The 26,302-nt window shown below is 40.8% G+C and overlaps 1 protein-coding gene across 1 annotated transcript; it reads left to right on the top strand.

Annotated features, from left to right (window-relative positions):
• The first annotated feature begins 759 nt into the window (after positions 1–759).
• LOC148657150 (uncharacterized) lies at positions 760–22,683 on the top strand. Its single transcript, XM_088644417.1, has 2 exons — positions 760–910; positions 21,662–22,683. The coding sequence occupies exons 1-2, from the start codon at positions 760–762 to the stop codon at positions 22,681–22,683; spliced, it is 1,173 nt and encodes a 390-aa protein (XP_088500543.1).
• Positions 22,684–26,302: the final 3,619 nt, after the last annotated feature.

Raw genomic sequence — 26,302 nt, forward strand, 5'->3', positions numbered from 1 at the left:
TGGGTGAATTTTTTAAGATAAGGAGATAGACTCTCATTTATTTAAAGACTTATTGATTTTCAGAATTGAGAATCATTAGGGAATGGAAATCTAATAAAGTGTGCTTTGAATTATTTGTGGAAACTTGAGTCCAAAACATTTTTATTATAATTTCAGGAAAGCAATGTTTTGCAGAGTAAAATCTAAACAAAAGGTATAACAGTTGGTTCAACAAACTAATCAGTAGAAATATAAAGGAAACAAAAGCTTTCTATAAAATGTTTAATGAGCAAGAAAAGGAGTACAGCGAATTATGAGCACTGGCTAAACAAAAAAAACAGGTTAGAAAGGTCAAGGGATAGAAGAAAAGGAATACTGCAAAGGAGACTAAAATATATAGCAAAACGTTCCACAGTACTGTAGCGGCGAGGCTTATTAAAATACAGAAATTAAGCTTTCTGTTCCCTTGCCAGTCCCCCTCTCTTTCATCTCAGTGGTGTTTGATACAGAGAGGCCATTCCATTTGGTTCACAATTAAGGTGTTTTCTACCTGATAGAGTGTCCTGATAAGGAGCAACTCCCAATGCTGATATTCTCCAGCACTTTAATAAATGGTCATCTGGCGCCTCAAAGTCTGAGAGATTCCAAGGGAAAGTGTTATTCAAAGTTGGCTTACAACCCTAAGGTCAAAGTTCATGGTTACTCATCATCAGCCAATCAGGAACTGGTAGGGCAGGTTAACCCCACGTGGGTCTCTGATGCCCATGAAACTTTCAACCAATGAACGACCTGCAGTTCTTCCAGGCAAAACAGGCAACACAGAGTTCCTGTAGAACAGTTCCCAAGCGCAGGACATTCTCGCAGCGCGCCTGCTGGACTTTCAGCATCAGGGCTCCTCCTGAAAATCCTCACACTCAGTCCGGACCACCACGTAACGGCCAGTGTGTCCGAGTGGAGGACTTTCCTTTGTTCTAAGAGTCGAGGACGGAGGTTGCCAGCGGGTAACCAAAGGATCCACCCGAGGTTAGCATCAGCAGCAGGCCTCGTGAACAGGTCGGAACTGAGGACAGCTGAATCACTATTCAGAACTAGCGCTTCATCAGGAACGAACCGGTAATCTTCCTGACCTACTGGGACACGCAGTCACTTTTATCCTGTGCACAAACTTTGCTAGTTCAGCCAACACTAACTAGCCGGTCTTCAGAGAGCATCAGCCGCAGGAATCTCTCCCACTCGTGCGCCACTACAGCACTGTCTGGCACAGAGCCAGAGACCGCCAATTGGACAGCAACAAGCCTGCCACTGCTTCTTTGTGCCTGCAGGATATCTGAATCCCCACAGAGATTGGATGAGTATTCAACTTTCTGCATTACCGCTTGAGAATTCAATTGTTGCCTAAACCTGAGTTGATATCAATTTAATTTCCATAAGTGATGTACTTGCTTTTGAGTATCTAATGTAGAAGTTGTAACCAAGTTAATTTGCGAAACGGTCTAAATGAATGATATACTGAACGTATGTCCCTCTTGGTATTTGTAACTCTTCTTGATTGAATATATACATCTAGTATTAATAAATGTATTTCGTGTATTAGTACCCGTGTGTGTGTGTTGTTTGAGTTATCCCGCAAGGTTGGATTCTAATACCATCAGAAGAATCATTTTGTGACTTACTGCTACAATTAACAATTGTCCAGTTATGCACAAACCCCTACATTTACTGGTGCCTCGGGAGAGGATACCTACAGTACTGTAGTAGCGCGACTTTAGGAATATAACAGCAAAATAAAAGTAAAAGAGTAAAATGTATTAGGGATAATACATCACTTCTGGAAAATGATTGATGTAACAAAGATGTATTTCATTCAAGTGTTCACTAAAGAAGAAATCAATAATGTGCCTCAGGCAGGAGTTTGCAGACAGATAATGTCTGTGTACCAAAAGAGGAGAATGATCATATACTCTATAAGCAGCAAATAGAAAATGTTTTAGATAAAATTCCAGATTTTACAAAAACCTGAAAGATAATATTTAATGTCAACAAGTGCAGAATACTATGGTACAAGCACATAGCAAAATCATAAACTATAAAAGAAGGGAAGGGAAAAGTTTACTTATGAAAAAGTCCAAGGTGTTTATGTTGACACAATATATTTTCAAGTCAATGTTGATAAGACATAAAAATTCAAACAACATTTTAGGGTACACAGTTACAGTATAATGTAGAATTTAAATCAAGGAATGTTATGTAAAAATTGTACATTACACAAATAAGATCTCTTTCAGAATATTGTGTACACATTTAGTCACCACATTATAAAGAAATTGCTGAGCTGGAATCAGGCCAGAAAAGAACCACCTGCTAGATTCTGGAAATTCATGGAATATCTTACTCTAGCAGACTGATGGAATTTAACTTTTTTGGTCCTGAATAGAGATGTCTATGAAGGGAACTGATTAATGGATTTAAAACAATTAAAAACCCAGGAGACTTCAGTGAAACATGAAGCAAAGGACACAAGTGAAGGACACAAGTGAAGACTAGAACTGCAGAAGTGCACTTGAAAGTGATAGCAGAAGGCACTTTCTTACACAAAGAGTCTTATAAGAGTCTTGAACAAACTTCCATGTTATGTTGCTGAAGCTGAGACCCTGGCTTCTTTCAAGAAACACCTGGATGAGATCCTTGGATCAATTAATTAATAACTATCAAATGGGCTAGATAGGCCGGATGGCCTCCTTTCATTTGACACCTTTATTTATGTTCTAAATTTATTTTATCTTCATAGGTTTAAAATTAGGGTTAGTGTTTGGTTCGGGGTTAGTATGTGGCACTATTTCATCTGGGCCACAAAACCAAGGCCTCAGTATAGTGATCACAGGCACTACAGTAGTCATTGATTGGACATGCCATTAGGTCCTGACTACTTTGCCATTAAAGTTTCCATGGCAATGTTCATAAGACAATGTATTTTAACCCTAGTGTACTGGTGAAATGATATGATGTGCCTGTACAATTTGACCTACCAAAATTCCCTACTTAATTCAAATGGTGAAACAATATCTCACTTCTCTATTTGATCTGCTGTGTATTGGGACTAAAGGCCCTTAATGATGGACATGCAAAATATTTTCTATGCTATTAACTGGCATTATGACCAAATCAAATGCACAATCTGTTTCAGTTTCCACAGGAATGTTTTTGTCTTGTATTTTGTTCAACAATGCATTAATTTAAAAAGAATCACTGATTTTATTCTGTTCTAAGGTCAATATAATTATGATTGGAACTGTTTCCAATGCATCTCTAAAATGAAAATGTTGTCTATTAAGTCATATTGTAGCGGTTATAAGTGCAAATGTTCTAGTCAATTAAAATTGTACTGTATATGCAAAACAAGCATATGTTACTTAATTTCTTTAGTTAATTACCAAATATCTAATCCCATTCAAAAATAAAGAAATAAATTACCATTGTGTTATAGAAAGGCATGTATAAAGGTATATTTATTCTGGAATTTTGCATTAATAATATTAACTATAAATATTTTGTACAGACCTGATGTTCTAAAGACTGCTGAGGCTACTCAGAAGCATCAAGTTATCAAGGCTATGAAATACGTAAATAATTAGCTCCTCAACCACTATGCATCTAAATACTGTATGAAGACATATGATAAAAGGGGAAACTAATATGGATAGTTCTCTGAGACAGAAATCAATAGTGTTAGGTGTCAAATCATACAGATGTCTTAATCTTAATCCTGTATTTTTCACATTCATGTAATTCAACTATATTAATTCCTTCATTCTATTAGATACTTCATTACTACTAAAAGCATTAATGACAACTGTACAGTACAACATAGTGATAGAAAGTATATTGCAAAATAAATCCTGTACATGACATATATAAAAATAAGTAGACATAATTTCTGTGTTTATACAATCATTTGTTTCATTGCATTGCTCATTTAAATTAATTCAGTCACTGAACTCTGCAAACAGATTCCTCATGCTTGTGTTTTATGTGATATGTAACACTATCTGAAGGGATAAGTACATCATCATGGTCAGAAGTTTTGCTTAAAACTGATAATTAATGTTTAATTAAATACTGATAATTATAACCACTTATTCTCATATTTTATTTTCATTTTCATTTGTAATATTGTTACAGCTATTATGACTATTGAAGTGTCTAAGAATCTACATACAGTGGGTGACACCTAGTCAGGTAGTTTCAACATTTCCAGTTCACAGGGTCTTCAAAGCAAGGAGATGTTTGCTGAGATGTAGGGATATGAGATTCAGTCAAGATCAAATCAATAATAAAGTTTACCTTTGTTCACCTTAGTTAATTAAGTTCTTGGTAAATGATTAAGAGTTTCATCAACAGACTAGGAAACAACATAAAATTTGCAGGTCCAAAAGAGGGGTTTGTAACAAGAGACAGAAACAAGAGAGGAGAGAGGAGAAAGGAGGACAGAAAATAAAGTATGTGCCAGAGAGGTCCTTATCCAAATCATCTATAAAGACCAGATTGCATTAGGTATTTGAACCCAGTTAAAAGAGCTTGCCATTCTGTTGTTGTTAGGAACTCTGATTTCCTGTATAAAGAATCCCTCAGTTAAAAACGGCCTCTGCTGGTTACTGAGTACATTTTTAGAATAGGGAGATAGGTTGACATTCATTTTGTAGCATTTGGGTTTACATAAAGAGATCTAACTGTAGATCATAATCTAGTCATATTTACATTGGATTTAGTTTAGAAAGAAATGTTTTCTTTTCTGTGCTTTTATAGGCATTGTGTCTAGGCATATACAGTATAGGCATTATGGAAAAGATGAATACTGAAGTCTGGGGTTTTTCCGAGTGGTCAAGACATAGGCCTCTAATATGCCTTGTTAGTAAATTTGCACATAGTGTACACTAACTTGTTTGTTGTATGTTTATTTTGTGTGTAATGTAGTGTGTGTATTGTCACTGTGAATAAATATTTGTTTAACTCACTGTTCCTGAATTATTGCTCTTTTCACCAAAGCTGTTCAAAGAACAAAGAATTCATGTGCCTCTAATTATAGCAACTTATCAGGTATATTCTTGGCAAAATCATTTTAAATTTGGGGCTTTGATTAATTAATTGATTATTTAATTAAATTGATTATTATTACTGATGAATGTGCTTTTTCATTTTCATAACACTCCTGTTTGTAATATTTTAACAAATTTGTCACATTTTGTAAAAATATAAAATTATGCATTCACATTTTTTAAACATAACCAAAAACCTGAATGTTCAAAGACAGGCTACAGTAAATGTAAAAAAAGAGAAAGAGAAACAAATATTTTGATTGCATAATTATTCACGCCCATAACCTCTTTATTTGGTGGAACAAGTATTTTGTGTAAGTCTCTGCCTACTTTGTGCACTAGCTTAGTACAACTTTTGCACATTCCTGATGGCAGATTTGCTCAAACTCTCTAAGGTTGCCAAGGATAATTTTTGACAGTAGGTACAGTATCACAACTTTCCACAAATTGTCAGTATGCAAGTCTGGATTTTGCTATTCAAGGACATTCACTTTCTTATTTGTAGCTTTGGGCTCGTGTTTTGGATCATTGTCCTGCTGAAAGGTGATGTTTTTTCCAGTCTGAAGCAGGTTCTTCCTATAGATTTACCATTACTTTGTTCCAGGCCCTGATGATGAGCAGCAAAACTATAACATAATATTGTCACTACACACTTTGTATCAGATGAAATGGCCTGCATTAAAGACAAAAATGTTTCAATTTTGTATTGTCTGATCACAAATTCTTTTGCCACCTCTATGCAGTATCACTAAGTTGCACTGCTGGAAGCCCTGTGCAAGCTCTGAGGTGTTTTCTTTTCAGTTCCATACAAGATCCCTTTTTGGAGTGACCAGGTTATTGTTACTGTAACTGATGGACATTTTCTCATTGTAATTGTCAGTATGTCTCAGTATGTTGTGAAATCCATCCAGGGAGAAGCAACCAGATACATTCAGGGGCTTTGGGGAATATCCTGAAGGAACGTAACCTTTTTAGTTTTGAACAAAGAAGACTACATGGGTATCAGATATAAGTATTCAAAATTCTTAAAGTAATTGAAAAAATTAACCCAGTGGATTGTTTCCAAATGAACAGTGAAACATGAACCAGAGAGACAAGTGAAAACTATGTGGAAATGCATTTAAAACATAGAGCAGGAGATGCTTCTTTCCCAAAGGGATAGGGGAGTATAGAGGAAGCCACCCATCCATGTGTTTACAAACTGTGCACTAAGTTACTTTGCAGTATGTTCTTTTGATTCACTACTTGCTACGCTCAGATCATATTATTCTCATCTGATACACTTTCTGAATTTCTGAATGGAGTTTCTAAATTAAAAAAAAAAACTCTTTAAAGGCAATACCAATGCATGGTACCCAAATACTTAATAATGTTTTTGATGGATTAATAATTTTTAGGGTGGTACAGTGGTTAGCATTGCTGTCTCACACTACTGGGGTCCTGGGTTCATTTCTGGACCTAGTTCTTTGGACATCCTTGTTTGCAAAACATATTGTGATGTTGCTGAGGTGTTGTCATCAAACTGGTTGTGTTAAAGGTGGACCACAAACAAACTTCCATCTAGCTCCCAGTTCTTGATCTTCAGTCACAGTTGTTTTCTTCTGGTTATTCATGTTATTCAGTTCACTTTTTGCTTCCAGTCCACACTTCCTCATAGGATGTTTCTTTATTTTCCTTCCTCAAAGGTCAGATGTGTTTTATCTTTCAAGTCCATGCCACTTCACTTTTCCTCTCTAATTCCTCTAAAGTTTAACAGCAAGTTATTTCCCCAGATACTGTATAAAAATATCATTTACTTCATCCTGTATGTTACTTCAATCTTTTCTGGTGTTTTAAGTACAGTATCTTCCTTAAGCATTAAGTTACTTATATTGTCTGGAACAGGGTTTGAACCTGTATCGTGTTCCAGTAAGGACGAACCACTGACATTTTACATGCTGCCGTCATTCCAGCCATCTTAGGCAGAGGGAAAGCTATGCACAATATGGGTATTTCCTGGGAACATAATGCCCGATTCTGTTCTAAAATATAGATGAACACAATTTCAACATACAAGTATAGGCGTTTCTCGAAAAGAGTAGGGGTGTAACCTGTCTTGGCCAAATTTCCCATTGGCCCTTACCAATCATGGCCTCCTAATAATCCCCATCTATGAATTGGCTTCATTACTCTGCTCTCCTCCCCACTGATAGCTGATGTGTGATGAGCGTTCTGGCGCACTATGGCTGCCGTCGCATCATCCAGGTGGATGCTGCACATTGGTGGTGGTGGAGGGGAGTCCCCATTACCTGTAAAGCGCTTTGAGTGGAGTATCCAGAAAAGCGCTATATAAGTGTAAGCAATTATAATTATTATTAATTATAAACAGTGAAAATCAATAAATCATTTTGCATTAAAGAACTAGTGTGGAGACAGACAAATGCTTCTGCCTTAAGCACACTTCAGTGTTGTAGCAATGATAAATATTACCAGGAAAATGTTTAAGATGTCCATGAGTTCTGCAAACGTTTGACATTTAGCGAGTTTCAAAAATGACTGAAACTAAAAAACAAACCAGAATGGAGGTAAGCTTGTCACTCTCAAAACCGAAATATAATCTAGATCTAATTTTAAGAACTGTCAGTTAGCACATTCAATTGGTAAGTCATGTATGTATTGATTTGGACAGCAACTTGAAATGGCTAGTTTTATTATCTTGCCTGGCTCAGTAAACCAATCGCCTGGCCATGTAAACAAGTCAGAACCCAACCCCACACCCCCCTTGCCAGGGAACTACTACAAGAGTGAAGATGGAGTAAAAGAAAGGATGTTAAAATAAAATGCAAAGCTAGGTCAGTTAGAATCAGGACATTTAAGCATCAGTAGGTGGTAGTGGACAAGTTAAGGTTTTGACCTCCTCCTGAACTTTTGTGTAAAATTGCATCTGTGAAGGATTCTTTTTTTCAGAATTTCTTTTGATACAGTAGCTTTGGTTATGAACATGCTACATAAATCTACACTATTCAGTCATTCATTATTTTTCTTTTATAAATCACATTATGAACCCAATTTCATATTCAGTGTTTTAAGTTTGTGTAGGGGTTTTGTGAATTTACTGGCACAATATTGAGTTGTAACGGTAAAGGACTGCTAGCCCTTCATCTCCTCATCTATGGACTGCATGTTCCACTAATGTACATTTTGGACACTGCATTAATATACTGCTTATACTGTGGTACTCTAAATCTGTATATACCTATACACATTTTGCACATATTTTATTGTTTTACCGTGATAAAACCATACTTATTTAAATTTTTAGTCTATTCTGATGTCTGTTTTTGCTTGTCTTGGGCTGCTGTAACACCTCAATTTCCCTTCATAATAGAGACTTATCTGTCTATCTAAATTGCAGGAGTTTACTTTGGCTAATAGAAATCAATTGCTAGAACAACAAGGAGTCTTCACAAGGATTTAAACACTGTATACATTTATTGATACATAAAATCAATTATTTATTGCTACAAAATAGCATTTAAAATATCAAGCTAATACAGAAAAGATACATAAAAAAGGATACCATGGTAAGTATACTGTTGGTTACACTAACTTTGTAATCAGTCTCATTAGAAGAATCAACATTCAGGGACTCTTAAATAATTACAACTACTGTACTTAAATGAATTAAATTGAAATAAATGTGTTAATATTGCAATTGTATTCTCAAGATGGTGAATATTGAATTATACTCATCTACAACCATGGATTCGTAACTCTCACACAGAAGGATGGGGAACAGCTGACTGGATTCATTGCATTGCTGTCCAATCCATGCTCTGCTGGCTCAGTGGCACCAAGCTCAAGGTATCAAGGAAAGAGAGAGAAGGATCTTGCTGTAGCCTAGTGCTGACAGTCGATTCCCTCAAATAGATTGTCCATGTCAGCACTGAGCTTAACTGGGGACAAAGTCTGTGCACAGGGTGGTGACTGCTCAGTTGGGGCAAATCACACAAAAAAGGGAGAAATTCTGCTCCCGGTGTAACGACGGTTGCTGAAAAATACTCTGTTCAGGTGTGTTGACGAAAAGTCTAACTGTATTGCTCCGGTGATCAAGTGGGCACACAGTGGTAGCTGGCTGGTCGCAAGATCCTGCTGCAGGCTAGACCTCAGATAGAATTCTGTCTTTTATGTACAGGCCTACTCTGTAACTCAGCTCTTAAAATGTTTAAGTCCCAAAGTTCAGACAACCAGTGTGGCAGGCATGTGGTTCCATGGTCAGTAAGCCAAGTCGGTTCAGTGGAAAGAGGAAGGTGGCAAAGTTAGAGGTAATACACTGCTTTTTAACTGGGGAAAATACAGTTGGAGACTGGTCAAGAAGCTACCAGCCGGAGTGGGTATCCACACCCTGCAAGTCCCTGGATGGCTGGTCATCTTCTTGGATGATTGACCATACCCTGTGACTTTTATAAATATCTCCACATGTAACTATGTCCATCTGCCAGACATAAAGGTGCCAGCAGTGGACATCAAAGTTAAAACTCTAGCCATACCCGTCCCCAAAATGGAAGTCAAGGTCAATGTCTACCTGTAATGGATGTACTCTTTAATAATATGAATTTTGAATATATCCAAGTCTGGATACACCTATCATTTTTTTGGTTTAAAATTAGACAATGAGAGAGTATATCATGAAGAAAGTGTGTTTTCAATCTTTTGATTTTTTACCTTTGTTGATTGATAGGCATGCAGGTCAGCAGAAATTGCGAAATGGCCCAAATTATTTTTTTGAGGAAATACCAAGACAACAGTTTTCCTACATTTCAAATGCATTTTTAAACTCAGCAAATGCATCACAAAATGTCTAGATGCTGTTCAAAACCTCTCTAACTCTAACCCTAGCCCGGGCACTTCTAGAAAATAAAATATGTCAGAAACCTTACCGTGTTCAAAAAGTTACCTAAAAGAGTCCAAAATAGTCATAAACACTTTAAGCAGCCAATTTTCCTGTATTTTAAATGTATCTGGTGGGAATTTGTTTAATTTTCCAGTATTCTTTTTTTGTAGCCTGCTGCTGTGCATAAAATGAGCAAGTATTGTGCAGTTTACAGCACAGCACTTACAGCCCAGTACTTACCTAGTTTCAACTAACACCCATCAAGAAAATACAAGTATACAGGCGGTACATATTAACAGTCAATGTCTAATTTCCAGAGCAAGGGTATACTGTAGCTCAACATAGTTTCTAACATGTAGATGTAATGCTCGCACTTGGGTAAATGCTGTTTCTAGCTATAATAACACCATGGCTGGTAGTCAGTCACCAATTAATCATTCAATCTGCCTATGCCAGTGGCAATGCAGTCTGCCACATTGTCAGTCCCACCGGCCTGTTAATAAATGGCACTTATCTTGTTCACAACAGAAATGTATTCCCATTCCAGAGCTTGGTCTTAGGCCTTGCTTTGTGTGGAGGTTGTTTCTTTACTCTGCGCCTGCGTTATTTTCTCCTCGTGTTTTGAATTCTCTCTGGCTTGACTCACTACTGATTACCTCAATATTGTGTACTGGATCTCCCTCTGGCTTAATTAACATCTTCCTGTGTTTGACCCAGAATCCCCAACCTTGTTAAAGGTTTGGACCTCTCACCTGCCTGACCACCCCATTTGGTTTTTCCCCTGTGCTTCTACCTTTTTTCATCTCCATGGCATGCCTGCAGCTCTGTGACTGTGTGGCTGTGAATACATACAGTACCAGCTTCACTTACTTGCTTTCTCTTACAGTACTGCTGCCTGTCATCATCTCTCCTTAGTTCTGAGCGTATTTGCCTCTGTATAAAGATCCTTCTTCCAACCCAGACTGCTACACTCTTCACGTTCATTCAGCATTCCATTATAGTGGATAGTTCTTTTTAATAGTTCAGGTGGGTAGCTGTGTCAGCATGCGTAGGCTGCAAAGGAACAAGTAATAGGTTTATTCCATGCTGAAAAAAAGAAGAGAGAAAAAACACAACATTTCGGCCGTGGAGCCTTCTTCAGGTGTGAGAGAGACAAGGCAGTAGGCAAAGGTAATGTAGCAGGAGAACAAAGGCTGTGAGAGAGGAGTGAGAGGTGGGAGCAGGGGACAGAAAGAGAGGCCAATCAAGAGGTGTGAAGTCAGAATAGGTGTAGAGAGGTGTGAAATGAAACTTCCAATGAATGGAGAAAATTTAAAAGAAGAGTAGTCTGTTGTTGAGAGATGAGGGAATGTGTGATCCTAGCTGCAGGATAAGTTTGGTTTCGGTAGTCTTTCTGATGTATGGGTTCGGAAAACCGTCTTTGAGAACACAGATGGAGAGATTAGAGATTAGAGTTCTTTTTAATGGTTTTTGAAAGCCACGCTTAATTTTTAAATAAGAAAGAAACAACTTGGTTTTAAATGATAATTTTATTCATAGTACTGTATATACTTGAGTGGGAGGTTAATGTTTGTTTTTATGGTTTTCAAAACTAGCAAAAACCTGTTAAAGAAGCTTAATGTAAATGTCAGCCATTTGCCTGAATTCACTAAACAAATATAATGAGCTTAGAGGACATCTCTGTCTGAGACTTCACTGTTTTTTCAAAGACGATTGAAGTAAAAGCTTTTAGGTTTTGTAATATACTAGTCCTGTCAAAAATACAATAAGCCAGCAGCTATATCACCCTGCACCTCTCAATTGGCTACCAACTGAAGCTAAGCAGGGTTGAGCCTGGTCAGTACCTGGATGAGAGACTTCCTAGGACGCTATGGTTGCTGCTGGAAGTGGTGTTAGTGGGACCAGCGTGGGGTGTCCACCCTGCGGTCTGTGTGGGTTCTAATGCCCCAGTTAAGTGTACGCAGTTTTTCGGATGAGATGTTAAACAGAGGTCCTGACTCTCAGTGGTCATTAAAAATCCCCGGGCATTTCTCGATAAGAGTTGGGAGTTATCTCGGTGTCTGAGCCAAATTTCTCCCCTTGGCCTTTACTGTGGCCTCCAAATTGTCCCCATGTATGATTGGCTTGCACTTGCCCTGCGATGGACTGGCACCCCATCCAGGGTGTACCCTGCCTTGTGCTCGTTTCTCCAGCTTCAAAGCAAAGATATAATCAGATTATGTGTGTGTTCGTAATTATGATTATGTGTTGTCCGGGTGTTCCTTTGATTAAGAGAGGACCATGGGGAAGGTCAAGGTTGAGCTCTGGGAATAAGGAATAAAATGTTTATTTAAGTTATTTGTATCACATACACATTGTTGATTTGATCTGGGAGATGGTGGTTATTTGCATAAAAAAACTTCAAGAGTCTTTAAAAGCTGGAGTTTAGAATAGTTATTTTTAACACTATCAAGAATATTAAAGCGTTTTAACTAAAACTTTCACAACTTGCTGCTTCATCATCTGCTTCTTTCTGCCACCTTCTACTTGCATTTGGCTCCTCCTTATAACATGGTGTAAAAAGTGTAAAAACATACAACCTGGACTAAAATTGTTTACTCATATGAATGTAAAGTTATATGCCTAACAATATACTATATAATAGTGAAAAATAAAACAATTTACTAAATATATTAAACATATCCTTGACTATTACTATGCTTATATATAGTGCTCTTTAACAGAAAATACATAAATTATTTAGGATATATAAGGATTCAACAAACTGGCATTTTCATTAAAAGCCTTCTCAAATTCTATATAGGCCATAACATATACTACAGTATGTGTGCATCCATTAATTTGTTGTTTGTTGAAATAATTGCTCAGGCAAGACCTATATATTAATTAATTTAATTAATTATTTTTTATCTTAATTCTCATTGCAATATTCCTTTCTATCTCTGTGGATCTTTTAACATCCCTTTTCACCTGTGCTTACAATTTGTTGTTCTCCTTTTCTGTTGTTAAAATTGATCAAATTGGACATACTAAAATCAACAAGTTGGATAATAAATATTTGCCATTGATGACTGGAGAATTATCGGAGCCAACAAGGGAACACTAAAAACTGTCATTGAAGTCACCCACAAACTCAAAAGTGCAGCATTGAAGGTATTAGTATCAGAGCTTGATACTATGATGAGATGTAAACATCCTGAGGATGTAACTACTGATGGCAGAAGCAAAATTAATTCTGAAATTTACAGAAATATATTTTCTGCTTATGCAACAGTAAATATTTCCATAGCCAGCACATCACTATGCTGCATCACACTATTCCAAAACATACAGCTCAGTTACCCAAGGACTTCGTCAAGATAAGGTCCAAGACTGGAAAAATCAATCTCCAGATTTACAAACAATTTACCATGCATTTTACACACAGAAGTAAAGAATTGTTAGAACAATCCAAGAATATTCATAAACCCAATGTGACTGCAGCAAAAGCTTGAAAGTGGATCTTAAATGATTACAAAGAGAATCTGGTGAGCTTAATGGGTAATCAGACTTCATGTAATTATTTTCATTAAAAAAATATGCAACCAAATACCAAATATACTGTACTGTAAGTCCCCATACATCTGGTTATTTGGCAGCACTTGGAATTACACATAAATAAAATATATACTGTACCACATGTTTAGTCATCTTAATTTTATGATCACATAAACAAATTTCTTGACTTTATTGTAAAGCAGTAAAAATAATTTTGACTTTACTGTCCAATACAATTGGAGGGCACTGTACTAACATTTACAGAATGCTAATAATAAAGTTCCTTATTAACTATGAATGTATCAATTGCAGGAACAGGTTAATAACTAAAAAATAGGTAAATATGAATTAGGGGTCAATATTCAAACAGAGGTGGTATAACTATTTTATAGGATTTGTACTAAGACTGCTATTCCTATTTTATATCAGTGATTTAGAGTTTGATATAATTTGTAAATTAGTTAAATTCACAGTTGATTCCAAAATAGGATTAGAAAACAATGTACACTAAGAAGCTGCAAAGTAAATTAAAAAACACAAATGCAGTACCTGGCAGAATACTTTTATATTGATCAGTGAAGTGTTAAATACACATACAGTAGCAGAAACATAAACTGTAAATACTGTACATAAAAGGAAAAGTACTGAATTTGATGAAGCTATTGAAGAAAAAAGATTTTAGCGTTTATGCTAACAAAACAGGCACATCTAGACAGTGTGGAGATACATTAAGAAAAGCAAACAGAATGTATTTGGATTTTTTATATTTCATGTATTTTCCACTGTCCATGTTATTTACATATATATTCAGTGTAGATGCTCTGTGGAAACATGGGAAGGTTTTTCTGTTAATGGAGGAATATGTGCAGTGTTTATACATGTTACGGTTGACATCCCTCCTCTACAGTGGGCTCTAATCGGCTAGTTCTAGATTTAATTATTTCCTGGTGTGTGTTCTCTGTATTCGTCTATATAAACCTTGAGGCTCAGGTGTTCCGGGCTCAGTTCTGGAAGACGGCGTCTGAAGGCCTGCCTACCACCAGGCCACGGAGGAGCCTGAGGGCATAGGCCTTATCCCCAGATGTCCTCACCTCTGAGCCCGGGACCCGGTGATTTCAGTCCCGTCTGTGTGTTCTTTGTCTTGTTATCCCCCTTCTGGGAATTATATCATGTCCTTGTCTCAGATGGATTACCTGGCTTTGGATTACAGACTGTTCCCTGAATACCCACCTGGATTTGCCGGGACTCGTTTGCCTTTGGTCGTTCCCCTGTTAACTGGATCACGAACTGTTATCCCGAAGTCTGTCTCCTGTCTTTTCCAGAAAAACTGTCACGCATAGGTTCTAACTGAATTCCACACGAGAGACCGACCTGGCTCCCGTTACAATACATCATTAACAACGGTCTGACCCAAGATCAACAGATCTCTTCGCCCGTCGCAATTGGCAAGCTTCATTATGTAACGCTTACGGCCGACAGGTACTGTGTAAGAGCCGGCGTACCAGAGCAGGTGACGTCACTGCCCTTCCCTGTGATAGCAGGACTACAGCTACTGGGCTGTAGAGAGATCTCTCTTTAGCTCACGGGGCTAGGTCACTGCAGAGAGACGCGGGAGTCCCGGGTTCGAGCCTCAGTCGGGATGGGGCCGACCAGATGCGGCAAGGGCGCCCGCCTGAGCCCCCGTTGCGTTACAATTAAATAAAACATTTCATTTAAAAGAGTACATAATACTTCAGCTCCCCCGTACTAGATAAAATGGTTAGAAAACAGATGGATGAATGGAGTACATAATAATATGCAAACTAAAAAGAGGCAATGAGGCCCATCTTTTTCATTAAAATAATATTTTCCTTCCCATTCTTTGAAGATCTCACAGAATCAGCTTTAACCACACGTCCTGGAAGTTTTTCTTGTCTCAAAAACAAAGTTTAAAGTATACAATTCAATCTAAAACTGCTTGTTGTCTCACTTGTTATCCAGCTGAAGTGTAAAGATATCATAATAATAAGATCCTTTATTTTTTGTATCACTCCAGTGTCACCCTAGAATTACACCAAAATCTGCTTCATTCTCAACTCAATGAAAGAAACTAATACAAATCTGTTGCATTCTGTCTAGGGTGTGCCAGCCGATTACTTTGATCTAAAACCAATGTTTTCCTTGTCTCCAAAAAAGTATCATAATAACAGATAACATAAAACAGGAGGTAGATCTCATTGTAAATAAAATGGCCAGAGGAATATAGTTACACACTACAACAACTAACTACAAGTATTTCTACACTGGTGAAACTGTCTTTGCTTGTATTTGTCAAACAATATGGAATAATCTTTGCTGCAGAAGTTTGCAGTTAGAAAACAGCAGGGGGTCTGTGGCTTAAAAAACAAAAGAGGCGCTTCCAGGTAAATAGCACAGCTCTTCATGGTATCCCACCTTTTTGTTCTTCATATTTATTTTTTTTACTTGATTTGACTGAAACATTGCTTTTTTTATGGTATGATCCATCACATTTTCTGTGATATCTGTGTCAACTATAAAGGTAATTGCGATTTAAATAATTTTAACAGTTTTCCTATACTTACATACCTTTTATTTAAGTATTTTAGATTAAACTACTATACAAACAGTATATATAATTTTATATATATAAAAAAATGTATCAACTATATTAATATTTTATTCCAAAATATATAATGATATATGATAAGATGTTTTCTGTTAAATGTTAAAAAAATATTTCAATCAAAATTGAAGACTAAAATGTCTTTACTTATATTATAGTAGATATCCAATTAACCTTAGAGAAGATTTGGACATTAAAGTTACAGTATGTCAGTAATATAATCCATCTATCCATTTTCTAACCACAATATCCAATTTAAGGTCACAATGGTTTCAGAGCCTATTCTAGCAAGCAACAGGTGCAAGGCTGGAAACACCCTAAATGGGATGCAGGGCAGAAAAACAAATGTGCACATTTGCACACACATCTAGGGCCACTTTTCCCAGAACCTGGAAGCCAATTAACCTACCAGTGTGTCTTTAGACTGTGGGAGGAAAGAGAAGCACCTGTTGAAAACCCCCATGAACATGCAAATAGCACCCTGGGTCCAGAAATGAACCCAAGGTCCCAGTGCTGTGAGGCACCAATGTTAATCACTGTGCCACCCCAGTAATATACAGTAATTGACATTAATAATGATTGTTAGCATATACTGTGTACTGAGAGGAATTAAAATGCAAAAAGTGAGAATTGAAACCAATAGCATGTGTTGTGTTTTACATTTTAATTTAATTCATTTACATTTTATTAAAAGCAGTTATAAGAAAGTAGTACATGATACCCAATGTACCTTGGCAACAGAAAATGCAATGCATTCTACATCCAGTAATATATTATAGATAGATTTGCTGACTGGCAAGTAATTAGCACATAGACATTAACTGCATTATTTTTGTTTTGCTACTGATTTGATAGGTTTATAGATTAGAACCTGAAGCATGATTAAATTTTGCCACCCAATTGTCAAGCATAATGTAGTCAACTGCCATTTCTTTTTAATTTGGAGTTTTTGCAGTAGCTTTGAAAAAGATGAAAATTAAATCAGTGTATTTCCTGTTTTCCTTGTCAGTCACATGTATTATAATTTGAATGGAAAAATGGAGAACAAATTGATCACACTCTTTGAAAAATAATAAACCTTTTGCATCTCAGTTAACATTTTTTTTTATTAATGTATTCCAGTGTAAACTATGCAGAGACTGAAATCAATACTATATTGAATGGAGGATCTATCATAATATTCCTTCAAAGGATATGTATCCCTAATGAATATTTTCCATTTTAGGACTTCAGATTATATACAGAAGTAAAGTTTGGTTGTATTGTTCCTATGACAAACATGGTTTTTTAACAAAAAGTGTTGTATGTTTCACAGTAATTAATGTTGATTATCTCTGTCTAAATTAAAGCACTTGAGAATAACACCCCATCTTGAGCATTTAGTAGTTAAGTGATTCTTAAATTTTAGTCAGTCTCATCTTTCACCCACCAGGTTGGGAAACTTGCTCCACATATCCACTGCACTGTGTATAAACACATTTTTTTTTCTATTATCAGTCATAAATTATTTCTCTGCCAGTTATAATTACTTGTTCTTTCTTAACTACTATTGGAGAAATAGTTTCCCGGTTTGGCAATATCTATATGCTATAACGTGTAACGTACAGTTCTTTCCGGGCCCTATGCAGACAACACGATCTGGGGTTGAATGAGAAAACACTGGGAAAAAATTCATGCAGGATAGGGGAAAGAAGACAAGGGGTGTGTCCATGGACTGCTGGTGGTCGGGGGAGGTGTGGCCGAGACAAACGATCCAGGGATGAGACGAACGGGAAATCCAAAAAACAGGGCAAAAGTCCAAAGCCAGGCGATCCATCCGAGACAGACGATTTAAAAACAGGAACCGGGTCGGAACCGGCAGGGGGCATGGGAACGGGAACAAGAAACAGAAACTAAAAGCATAATGGAGCCAGGCACATCCAGGTCCCAGGCTCGCATGATGCGGAAACCAATGCAGAGCACGGATTAATGTCAGCGTCTGGCTTTTAAGGTGAGCTGGAAGGAGGCTGGAACAGGGGGCAGGTGCACAAAATCAAGTCCGAAGTGAAAGAGCCAGAGCGCCCTTAAGGGGAGAGGGACTACAATCGTTACAATAAGACTGTATTTACTTCAATCAAGTAAATTCCAATATTGTTTGGTATAACCTCAAGTAAATACTGAAATTGCTATTTTGTAGCAAAATATTGTTTCTCCCCATTGAATGAGACTATAGAAGAAGTTACATAAACACTGAGATCATAATTTCTATTATTTCCTGAAGCACAGAAACACCTATGCAACATTCATAGTATGAATCAGAAATGATGGTATTGTATCATAAACCGATCACCACATGACCTGTCCAGTGTGTTTTAAATTCAAATTAATTTAGTTTATAATTAAAATAAACTTAATTCAGAGTTAAATTCAATGTTCACATCAGAAATCTTGAGAATTAAATTATTATTCTAAACAAGTTTGACAAAGTTGAGCACAGGACAGTAAATTAGTTGACATGAATAGTTACAGTATACGTGACGATGCTGACCACAACAAATGTTATGTTATAAGCAATATGTTTCTAACCCTCATATCCTTAATAAATTTGTAATCCCTGAGTGAATAATTAGTTATTTGTATCAAAGCAAATTAAAATTCATATGCTATTGTTCTTGTTGTTATTAATGTATTAATGTTTTTTTGTTGTAATAACAAACTGTATATTGTAAACTTTGACCCTGTGTTTAAATTCCTTTTTGTATTGAATTTCTTTCATTTTGAAATTGGTTCATTAAATTCAAGCCATCACGTCACTACAACAATATACTAGTAGCATTAAATTTATTCTACAGTGTACACAACAGTTTTGTGTCTTCCTTACAATCATTCCCCAGCTCCTGGAGATCAATGACCATTTACTTGCAATCTTTGTGTTCTCTGACCTTGAAGAGTATAATCTCTGTATTATCTTTTATACCCAAGGTATGTCCAAAGTAAACAGGAAAACTTCAGATGCCTCTTTATATTTTCAAAGCTTTCCTTTGGAATTCCAAAGATCAGACTTTTATGGTAGATCTGTCTCTATTGGACTTTATTTAAAGTGTTATTTAGAGGTGTGAATAAATGTGACCCTCTTTTCTGGAATTTAGTTAATTATTAATAACAAATATGAATTTGCTTTGTTCAATTATGTTATTACAATATAACACATTATCCAATCCATAACTCATTCATATTTCAGCAGGAGGGTATGAATACAATTGGAGCATACTCTGTATATGGCCTGTAAAAGGAAAACAAAACACTTTTCATTATCACTATTCATTTTATGTTTTTCATTTCCTTTTACTCTGTGAAAACAATAAAATGAAAGAGAAATTAATTTTGTTTCAGAATACAATATCAGGTCTTATATTGCAGCTAGTATAATGCTGATTTTAGATCTGCTATACAATTTGTCTTTGAAGTGTAAGCTGCAAATAGTTTAGTTAATTATTTTTAAGGAAGGTAAATAAACATTCAATTGATCACAAAATTAGTATGCAAATCTTTTTACATTCTTAGTTGATAAGCATCTACCTTTCTAAAAACTTTCTAACAGGAAATGTAAGCTGCAAATAGTTTAGTTAATTATTTTTAAGGTTAATAAACATTCAATTGGTCACAAAATTAGTATGCAAATCTTACATTCTTAGTTTATAAGCATCTACCTTTCTAAAAACTTTCAAACAGGAAATGATGTAAGATGACAAATTGTGTGATGTAATTTTAGTTTTTTGGGTCTGACGTTTTACATTGACTACAATGACAAAAGGCAATACTTTTGCTTTAAATTGTAAAATTTGCATTGTAAACTTTTTTTTTCCCATTGGCAATGGTGAAACAAAAGTGAACCAAAACAAAATTTAAAAGCAGCAATCCTTTCCACTGAAGGCCATATGAGTTTCTGAGGGTATAATAAAACAAAATAGAAATGTTTTCTTGGAGTAGGCTGTAGACTGCTTAGATGCCAAAATGAGAGTCTATGCCTCCAACTTCAAATGTTTTAATATGACATTCAAAAGTATTTGTCCACCTACTGTACATAAAATGTAATGTACTGTAAAACTTAAAAATAAAATAAGTACAGATGTATAAGAATTAAAATACACTTTGTCATTCTTATAGTATTTTAAAAAGAAAAATATTAGCAAGCTGATTTTCTTTATGAAGAGAAGTGCCTCACATTAAAGTCTGTTTAATATATCATGTACTGTATGTGTGTTCAGTTTCATGGCCAAATGTCATATGGCAAAACTTTTTTGGCACATACATTATGCCATATGACATTTATAAAGAACAAACTTATTAATTCTTTATTCTTTATTTAGAATTATTTAGAATGATCAGTCACCATGGCACAGACTGGCAGGTGTTTCACCTTTTAATCTGTAAAGATCCTGCCAAATTTTGATTGTGCTTACTAGTGAAAACAGTTACTGTACATACAGTATGCATTGTGTCACATCATCACATAGGAGCTTCACTGGGCACAGAGGAGCCATACATGATTTTGATCGCAGATTGAAGCAGAATGAATAGAGTCACCAATTCCATCTAGGCATGATTATTGACAAAATAAAAGAAATGCCTTCAAATGCTACGTGGAGAGACTATTGTAGTCATCAACAAGCTGAACTCTAAAGTTGGCATTAAAGGCTTTCTATATCACTGTTGCAACATCCAAAACAATGATACTCCTTTCACAGACCTCAGTAAAATTCTTATGGTAGCTACTATCTACCATTCTTTACCAAATGTGACAAAACAATCACACTTTACTTATTTCTATAGGTTGCTGTCCATCTTAATGCAGAAACAGCATGCATCACATAGTGAGAGCCTTGAGCTGTAATTAAGTTTAAAGGGCTTCCATGGTGTTAGTAGCCATAGTTGTTTTTAGGAAAGTTACCCCTAAGATAATGCCTATATACATCTAAAATGGTTAGCACCACTAACACTTGACTTTAGGGAAATCACATTTGACTATTTCTACCCACAGCTTTACCAGAGCACATTTCTTCTCTCTTTCACTAAGTATTGTTGCAAGGCAGTAAAAACTGATGAACACGTGTAAGCATCACACTTGAATGTGAAAACTCCTAAGCACACACTTCTTACTTCTTACCATTTTTTGTCATTTCATATTCAGGAGGTAATGAAGAAAGAGACATGAGCTGTTACTCCAGGTATCATATTGTAACGCCCTCGCCTGGTGGTGAGGAGGAAGCGCCCCTAGGCGCTCGTAGTACCTCTGGGCATGCTGGGAGTGGTAGCCGGGGAGAGTCTGAGGGTCAGCACGATGACCAGTGGCTGACCCTACCTGTGTAAATAATGTCCTAGTAGTTCTAGTGCCCTGTGTAGTCTTATAAAAGTATAGCGTGTTGTTAAGTAATTACCACCCTAAAGATGTGTACGTGTTCCGTCAGTCTCCTCATGTGCTTGTCTATCCTGTGTTTGGTTTTGTGTGGTTGTTGATGAATAAAGCTAGCGCTTGGTTTGTTAATCGCGTCTCCACTGGTCCTTTGTTCTGAAAAGAAACTGTAAACGCTACATTGGTGTCAGAAGCGGGCAGGATGAACAATTCGTGGCAGACACTATCTGATTCTGTTAAGTGCCGGCTGACGCTGAAAGAAACAGAACCCATCGGCAGTGCACATAGGGAGCCTGAGCAACTTTTGGGTGCGACAGGTGGCCATAGCCCTTACCAGGGCTACCCAGTAGTGGTCCCGCCGGTAGAATTGGGGCGACTGGCCGCTACTCCTGGTCAGCGGCTGCCCCAGAGAGAGGATACCCTCCCTGCTGGAGCCGATCAGCGATTCCCACACCCATCGGCGCGGGTGCGACTAGGTCGCTACAATGGGGAAGCGCCTTGGGAAACCTACGAGGCGCAGTTCCAGCTTGCGGCCCGGACGAATGGCTGGAGCCGGGTGGAGATGGCCGGCCACCTGGCAGCGGCGCTGGAAGGAGCGGCTTGCCAGGTGCTCCTGGACGTCTCGGAGGAGGACAGAAGCGAATACACGGCGCTGGCAGCAGCTCTCCAGCAGCGCTTCGGTGTGGAGGAGGCGCCGGACTTGATGCAGGAGAGGCTGGCCCTGCGGCGGTGCCGACCAGGAGAGCGACTGGGCCCGGTTGCCGCGGATGTCATGTTCCTCGTCCGCCGAGGATACCCAACTTTCCCCCGGGAGGTGCAGTGGGAGATGGCTCTCCAGGCCTTTCTCAAGGCCCTCTCACCCGAGGAGCTGCGGCGCCACGTGCAGCTGGCCGCGCCAACATCACTGGAGCAGGCCTTGGCCCTTGCTACACGGGCTGAGGCCGTGTTCGGGGTGGCTGGAAGCGCCAGCAGATGCAGTGCGTCCTGCCGGCTGACCGAGGCGGCGACGGAGGAATCCAGCGAGGGGGAAGAGGAGCCAGCCTGTGCAGCGACCCCCGCGGAACAGCCCTGCTCGCTGATTTGCAACCGCTGCGGGAAGAGAGGACACCGAGCCCGGTTCTGCACTCCTCGATCGGCGTCAGGAAACGGGAACGGGGCGGCTCAGCGCGGGGAAGACCGCCCTTGAGCACCTCAACCCGCGCTCCAAAGAGCGCTGTAAAGACCGGCTCCCCTCACGCCACCGTGGGGAGAGTCGGCTGTAGCCGGGGCCTGTACCTCCACTGCCAAATTGAGGACCAACCCTGCCTGGCCATACTCGACACCGGTTCATCGGTAACCCTACTCTGGCCAGGCGTCCTCCCCGACACCGAGGGCACCAACCCCCCAGGATGGGAGGCCTCCAGCCTGCGGCTAAGGACCGTGACGGGTCAGCTCGCTGCAGTCCGGGGGAAACAGGTGCTTGCCTTCTGTCTAGGTGCAGCGACGGTGCGTCACCCCTGCTACCTCGCACCCATCCAGGAGGACTGCATTCTGGGGCTGGACCTACTGCAGCGAGTGGGGGCCAGTTTGGACTTGGACCGGTAGGAGTTGGTGTGGCAGGGGGAGCGACTTCACCTGGTGGAGGGCAGGACCGGTGAAGGCCGAGGGACGCGGGCTTGCCGGAGCCGGGGGAAAAAGAGGCAGTGGCGGCGGCGGCGGCAGTCGCCGGGGCAGACCAGGCCTGTGAGCCGGGGAGCGAGCGTGCCGGATCCTGTCCCCGAGTCGGCCGGGGGGCCAGACAAGGCGGCGGCGGTGGGGGCCGAGCGTTGCATGGAAGCGAGGCGGGCTGTTGATGACCTCTACCAGCAGAGCTGCGAGGGCCTTGATCAGGACCAGCGGCAGCGGCTCCAGGAGCTACTCGCCCAGAACGAGGATCTCTTTGCGACGAGTGATGAGGACTGCACCCGCACTGCCCTGGTCCAACATGAAATCAACATTGGCGACGCTCGGCCCATCCGCATCCCACCGGGACGCATGGTTCACGCCAAGTGGACCACCGCCAAGGAAAAGATCCGGGAGATGGCCGCAGCAGGGGTGATTGAGCCCTCCGCGAGCCCGTGGTCGGCGCCAGCTGTATTGGTAAAAAAAAAAGAAGGCTCGTGGAGGTTCTGCGTCAACTACCGCAAGCTGAACGAGGTCACCCGGAAAGATTCCTACCCCCTGCCAAGGATAGATGACGCCCTGGACTACATCACCGGGTCGACCTGGTTCAGCTCCCTGGACCTCCGCTGCGGCTACCGGCAGGTACCGCTTGCTCACGATGCTCGCCCGAAGACAGCCTTTTCCATCGGCCAGGGCCTCTGGCAGTTTACTGTCATGCCTTTTGGCCTGTACAATGCCCCGGCGACGTTCGAGAGGCTGATGGAGAGGGTGCTTGCATCGGTCCCGCGGAACCAGTGTGCGCTGTATCTGGACGATCTGCTGGTTCATGCCCGGGGTTTCGACCAGGCCTTGACGAACCTCCAGGCGGTGCTGGCCTGCATCCGCCGTGCTGGCCTGAGGCTCAACCCCCGCAAGTGCGAGCTCCTGCGGCGGGAGGTGACCTTCCTGGGACATGTTGTTGGACCGCAAGGGGTGGCTACGGACCCAGGTAAGGTCGCCGCAGTGAGGGGCTGGCCGACTCCACGCACCGTCGCGGAGCTGCGCAGCTTTCTGGGGTTGGCCTCGTACTACCGGAGGTTCGTCCGGGACTTTGCCAGCATCGCTGCCCCGCTGCACCGCCTCACCGACAAGGGCCGCCATTTCGACTGGGACTCGGGCTGTGAGACGGCCTTCGGCCGGTTGCGTGAAGCTCTGGTGGGGGCCCCCATGCTGGCCTACCCCGACCCGCGGTTACCGTATGTTCTCGATACCGACGCGAGTAACTCGGGGGTGGGTGTGGTGTTGGTGCAGGAGGGGCCAGATGGGGAACTACTGCGTGACCCGTCGCGAGCTGCTGGCGGTGATGGCGGCGGTCCACCACTTCAGGCCGTACCTGTTCGGGACCCAGTTCCGGCTGAGGACTGACCATGCGTTCCTCACCTGGCTGCTCCACTTTAAGGAGCCGGAGGGGCAGATGGCGCAATGGATAGAGATCCTGCAGGAGTACGACTTCACTGTCGTGCACCGTGCGGGGTCTCGCCATCTCAATGCTGACGCTCTCTCGCGGCACCCCTGCGAGGCTGCGGACTGCCACCACTGCGCCCGGCGGGAGCAGCGTGAGGAGGCTGTCCGCACTGTGGCGGAGGCGAGCACCGCGGCCACGGCCCGGGAGGGGCCGCTGGGGGTGGGCCTGTCAGACCTGGTGCAGCGTCAGGTGGGGGTGGATGTTTTAGGCCCGTTTCCGCACACCGAGGCTGGGAACCGCTACGTCTTGGTGGCCATGGACTATTTTACGAAGTGGCCGGAGGCCTACGCCCTCCCGGACCAGAGTGCCCCCACGGAGGCCGATGCACTGCTGGAGGGGATGTTTGCCAGGCTGGGGGTGCCGGAGGAGTTACACAGTGACCAGGGGCGTAACTTCGAGTCCCAGGTCTTCGCCAGAGTGTGCCAGCGCCTGGGGATCACTAAGACACGGACCACCCCGCTGCATCCCCAGAGCAACGGGTTGGTGGAGCGTTTTATTCGGACGCTCGCCACCCAGCTGGCCACCCTGGTGTCCCGGCACCAACGGGACTGGGACCGCCACCTCCCCCTTGCGCTCTGGGCGTATAGGACCTGCCTTGGGACCTGCTTGGGGCCTGCCTTCCAGCCCGGGGACTCGGTTTGGGTGTACAACCCGCGCTGCCGCAAAGGCTCAGCCCTAAGCTGGTGCCGTCGTGGGAGGGGCCCGCTGAGGTACTCGGGGTGGTGGGCGAGGTCTGCTACCGTGTCCGGTTGCGAACACGGGGGAGAGTGGTGGTCCTGCACCGAGACCGCCTGGCCCCCTACCGGGCCAGGGAGGAGGAGCCGTGTGGGGAGGCTCCAGAGGAGCAGCCGGGGCTGGAGCCGGCCGATAGTGGGGCGTCCGTGGGTCGCCAGCCGTCACCGCGGCACAGCGGCAGGCTCACGCAGGGTTCCACAGCAGTTAGCCGAGTACGAGTACAGCCTGAGGGGGGTGTTCGACGTCGGTGAGACGCCAGACGCTTCAGGTGGGGGCAGTGTAACGCCCTCGCCTGGTGGTGAGAAGGAAGCGCCCCTAGGCACTCGTAGTACCGCTGGGCATGCTGGGAGTGGTAGCCGGGGAGAGTCTGAGGGTCAGCACGATTGTGTTTCGTCAGTCTCCTCATGTTGTGTCTATCCTGTGTTTGGTTTTGTTTGGTTGTTAATAAATAGAGCTAGCGCTTGGTTTGTTAATCGCGTCTCCACTGGTTCTTTGTTCTGAAAAGAACCTGTAAACACTACAATATTTTAAACAGATTACTCAGTTATTAGTATTTAGAGAAAACTAGGGTTGAAATGTTAATTAAATTTTTAAAGTGTTTTTGTATACAACAGGAAATGTTCAGCATGTAAGATCCTACTTTTGACAGCATCACTCAGGGGACTTGTGTAAGTAGAATATTCTGATCTCCATTAAAATTGAAGATCCAAGAGTCTTCCTGGCTTATATAAAAAATATTGTTTTCTAGAAAAAGAATAACATAATAAAAGCAAAAGACTCCTTAATAATAAAATTAAAAGATTTCCATAAAATAAAAAAGAAACTTTAAAGAAAGAGGCTACCACTACACCTTGGCTATTCTAAGAACTACTACAAACCACAATTAAACAGTACATGACTTACTTCCCAACTACTACTTCTCACA

The sequence above is a fragment of the Lepisosteus platostomus genome, chromosome 8 (assembly GCF_059453375.1).
Source record: "Lepisosteus platostomus isolate fLepPlt1 chromosome 8, fLepPlt1.hap1, whole genome shotgun sequence".
NCBI lineage: Eukaryota > Metazoa > Chordata > Actinopteri > Semionotiformes > Lepisosteidae > Lepisosteus > Lepisosteus platostomus.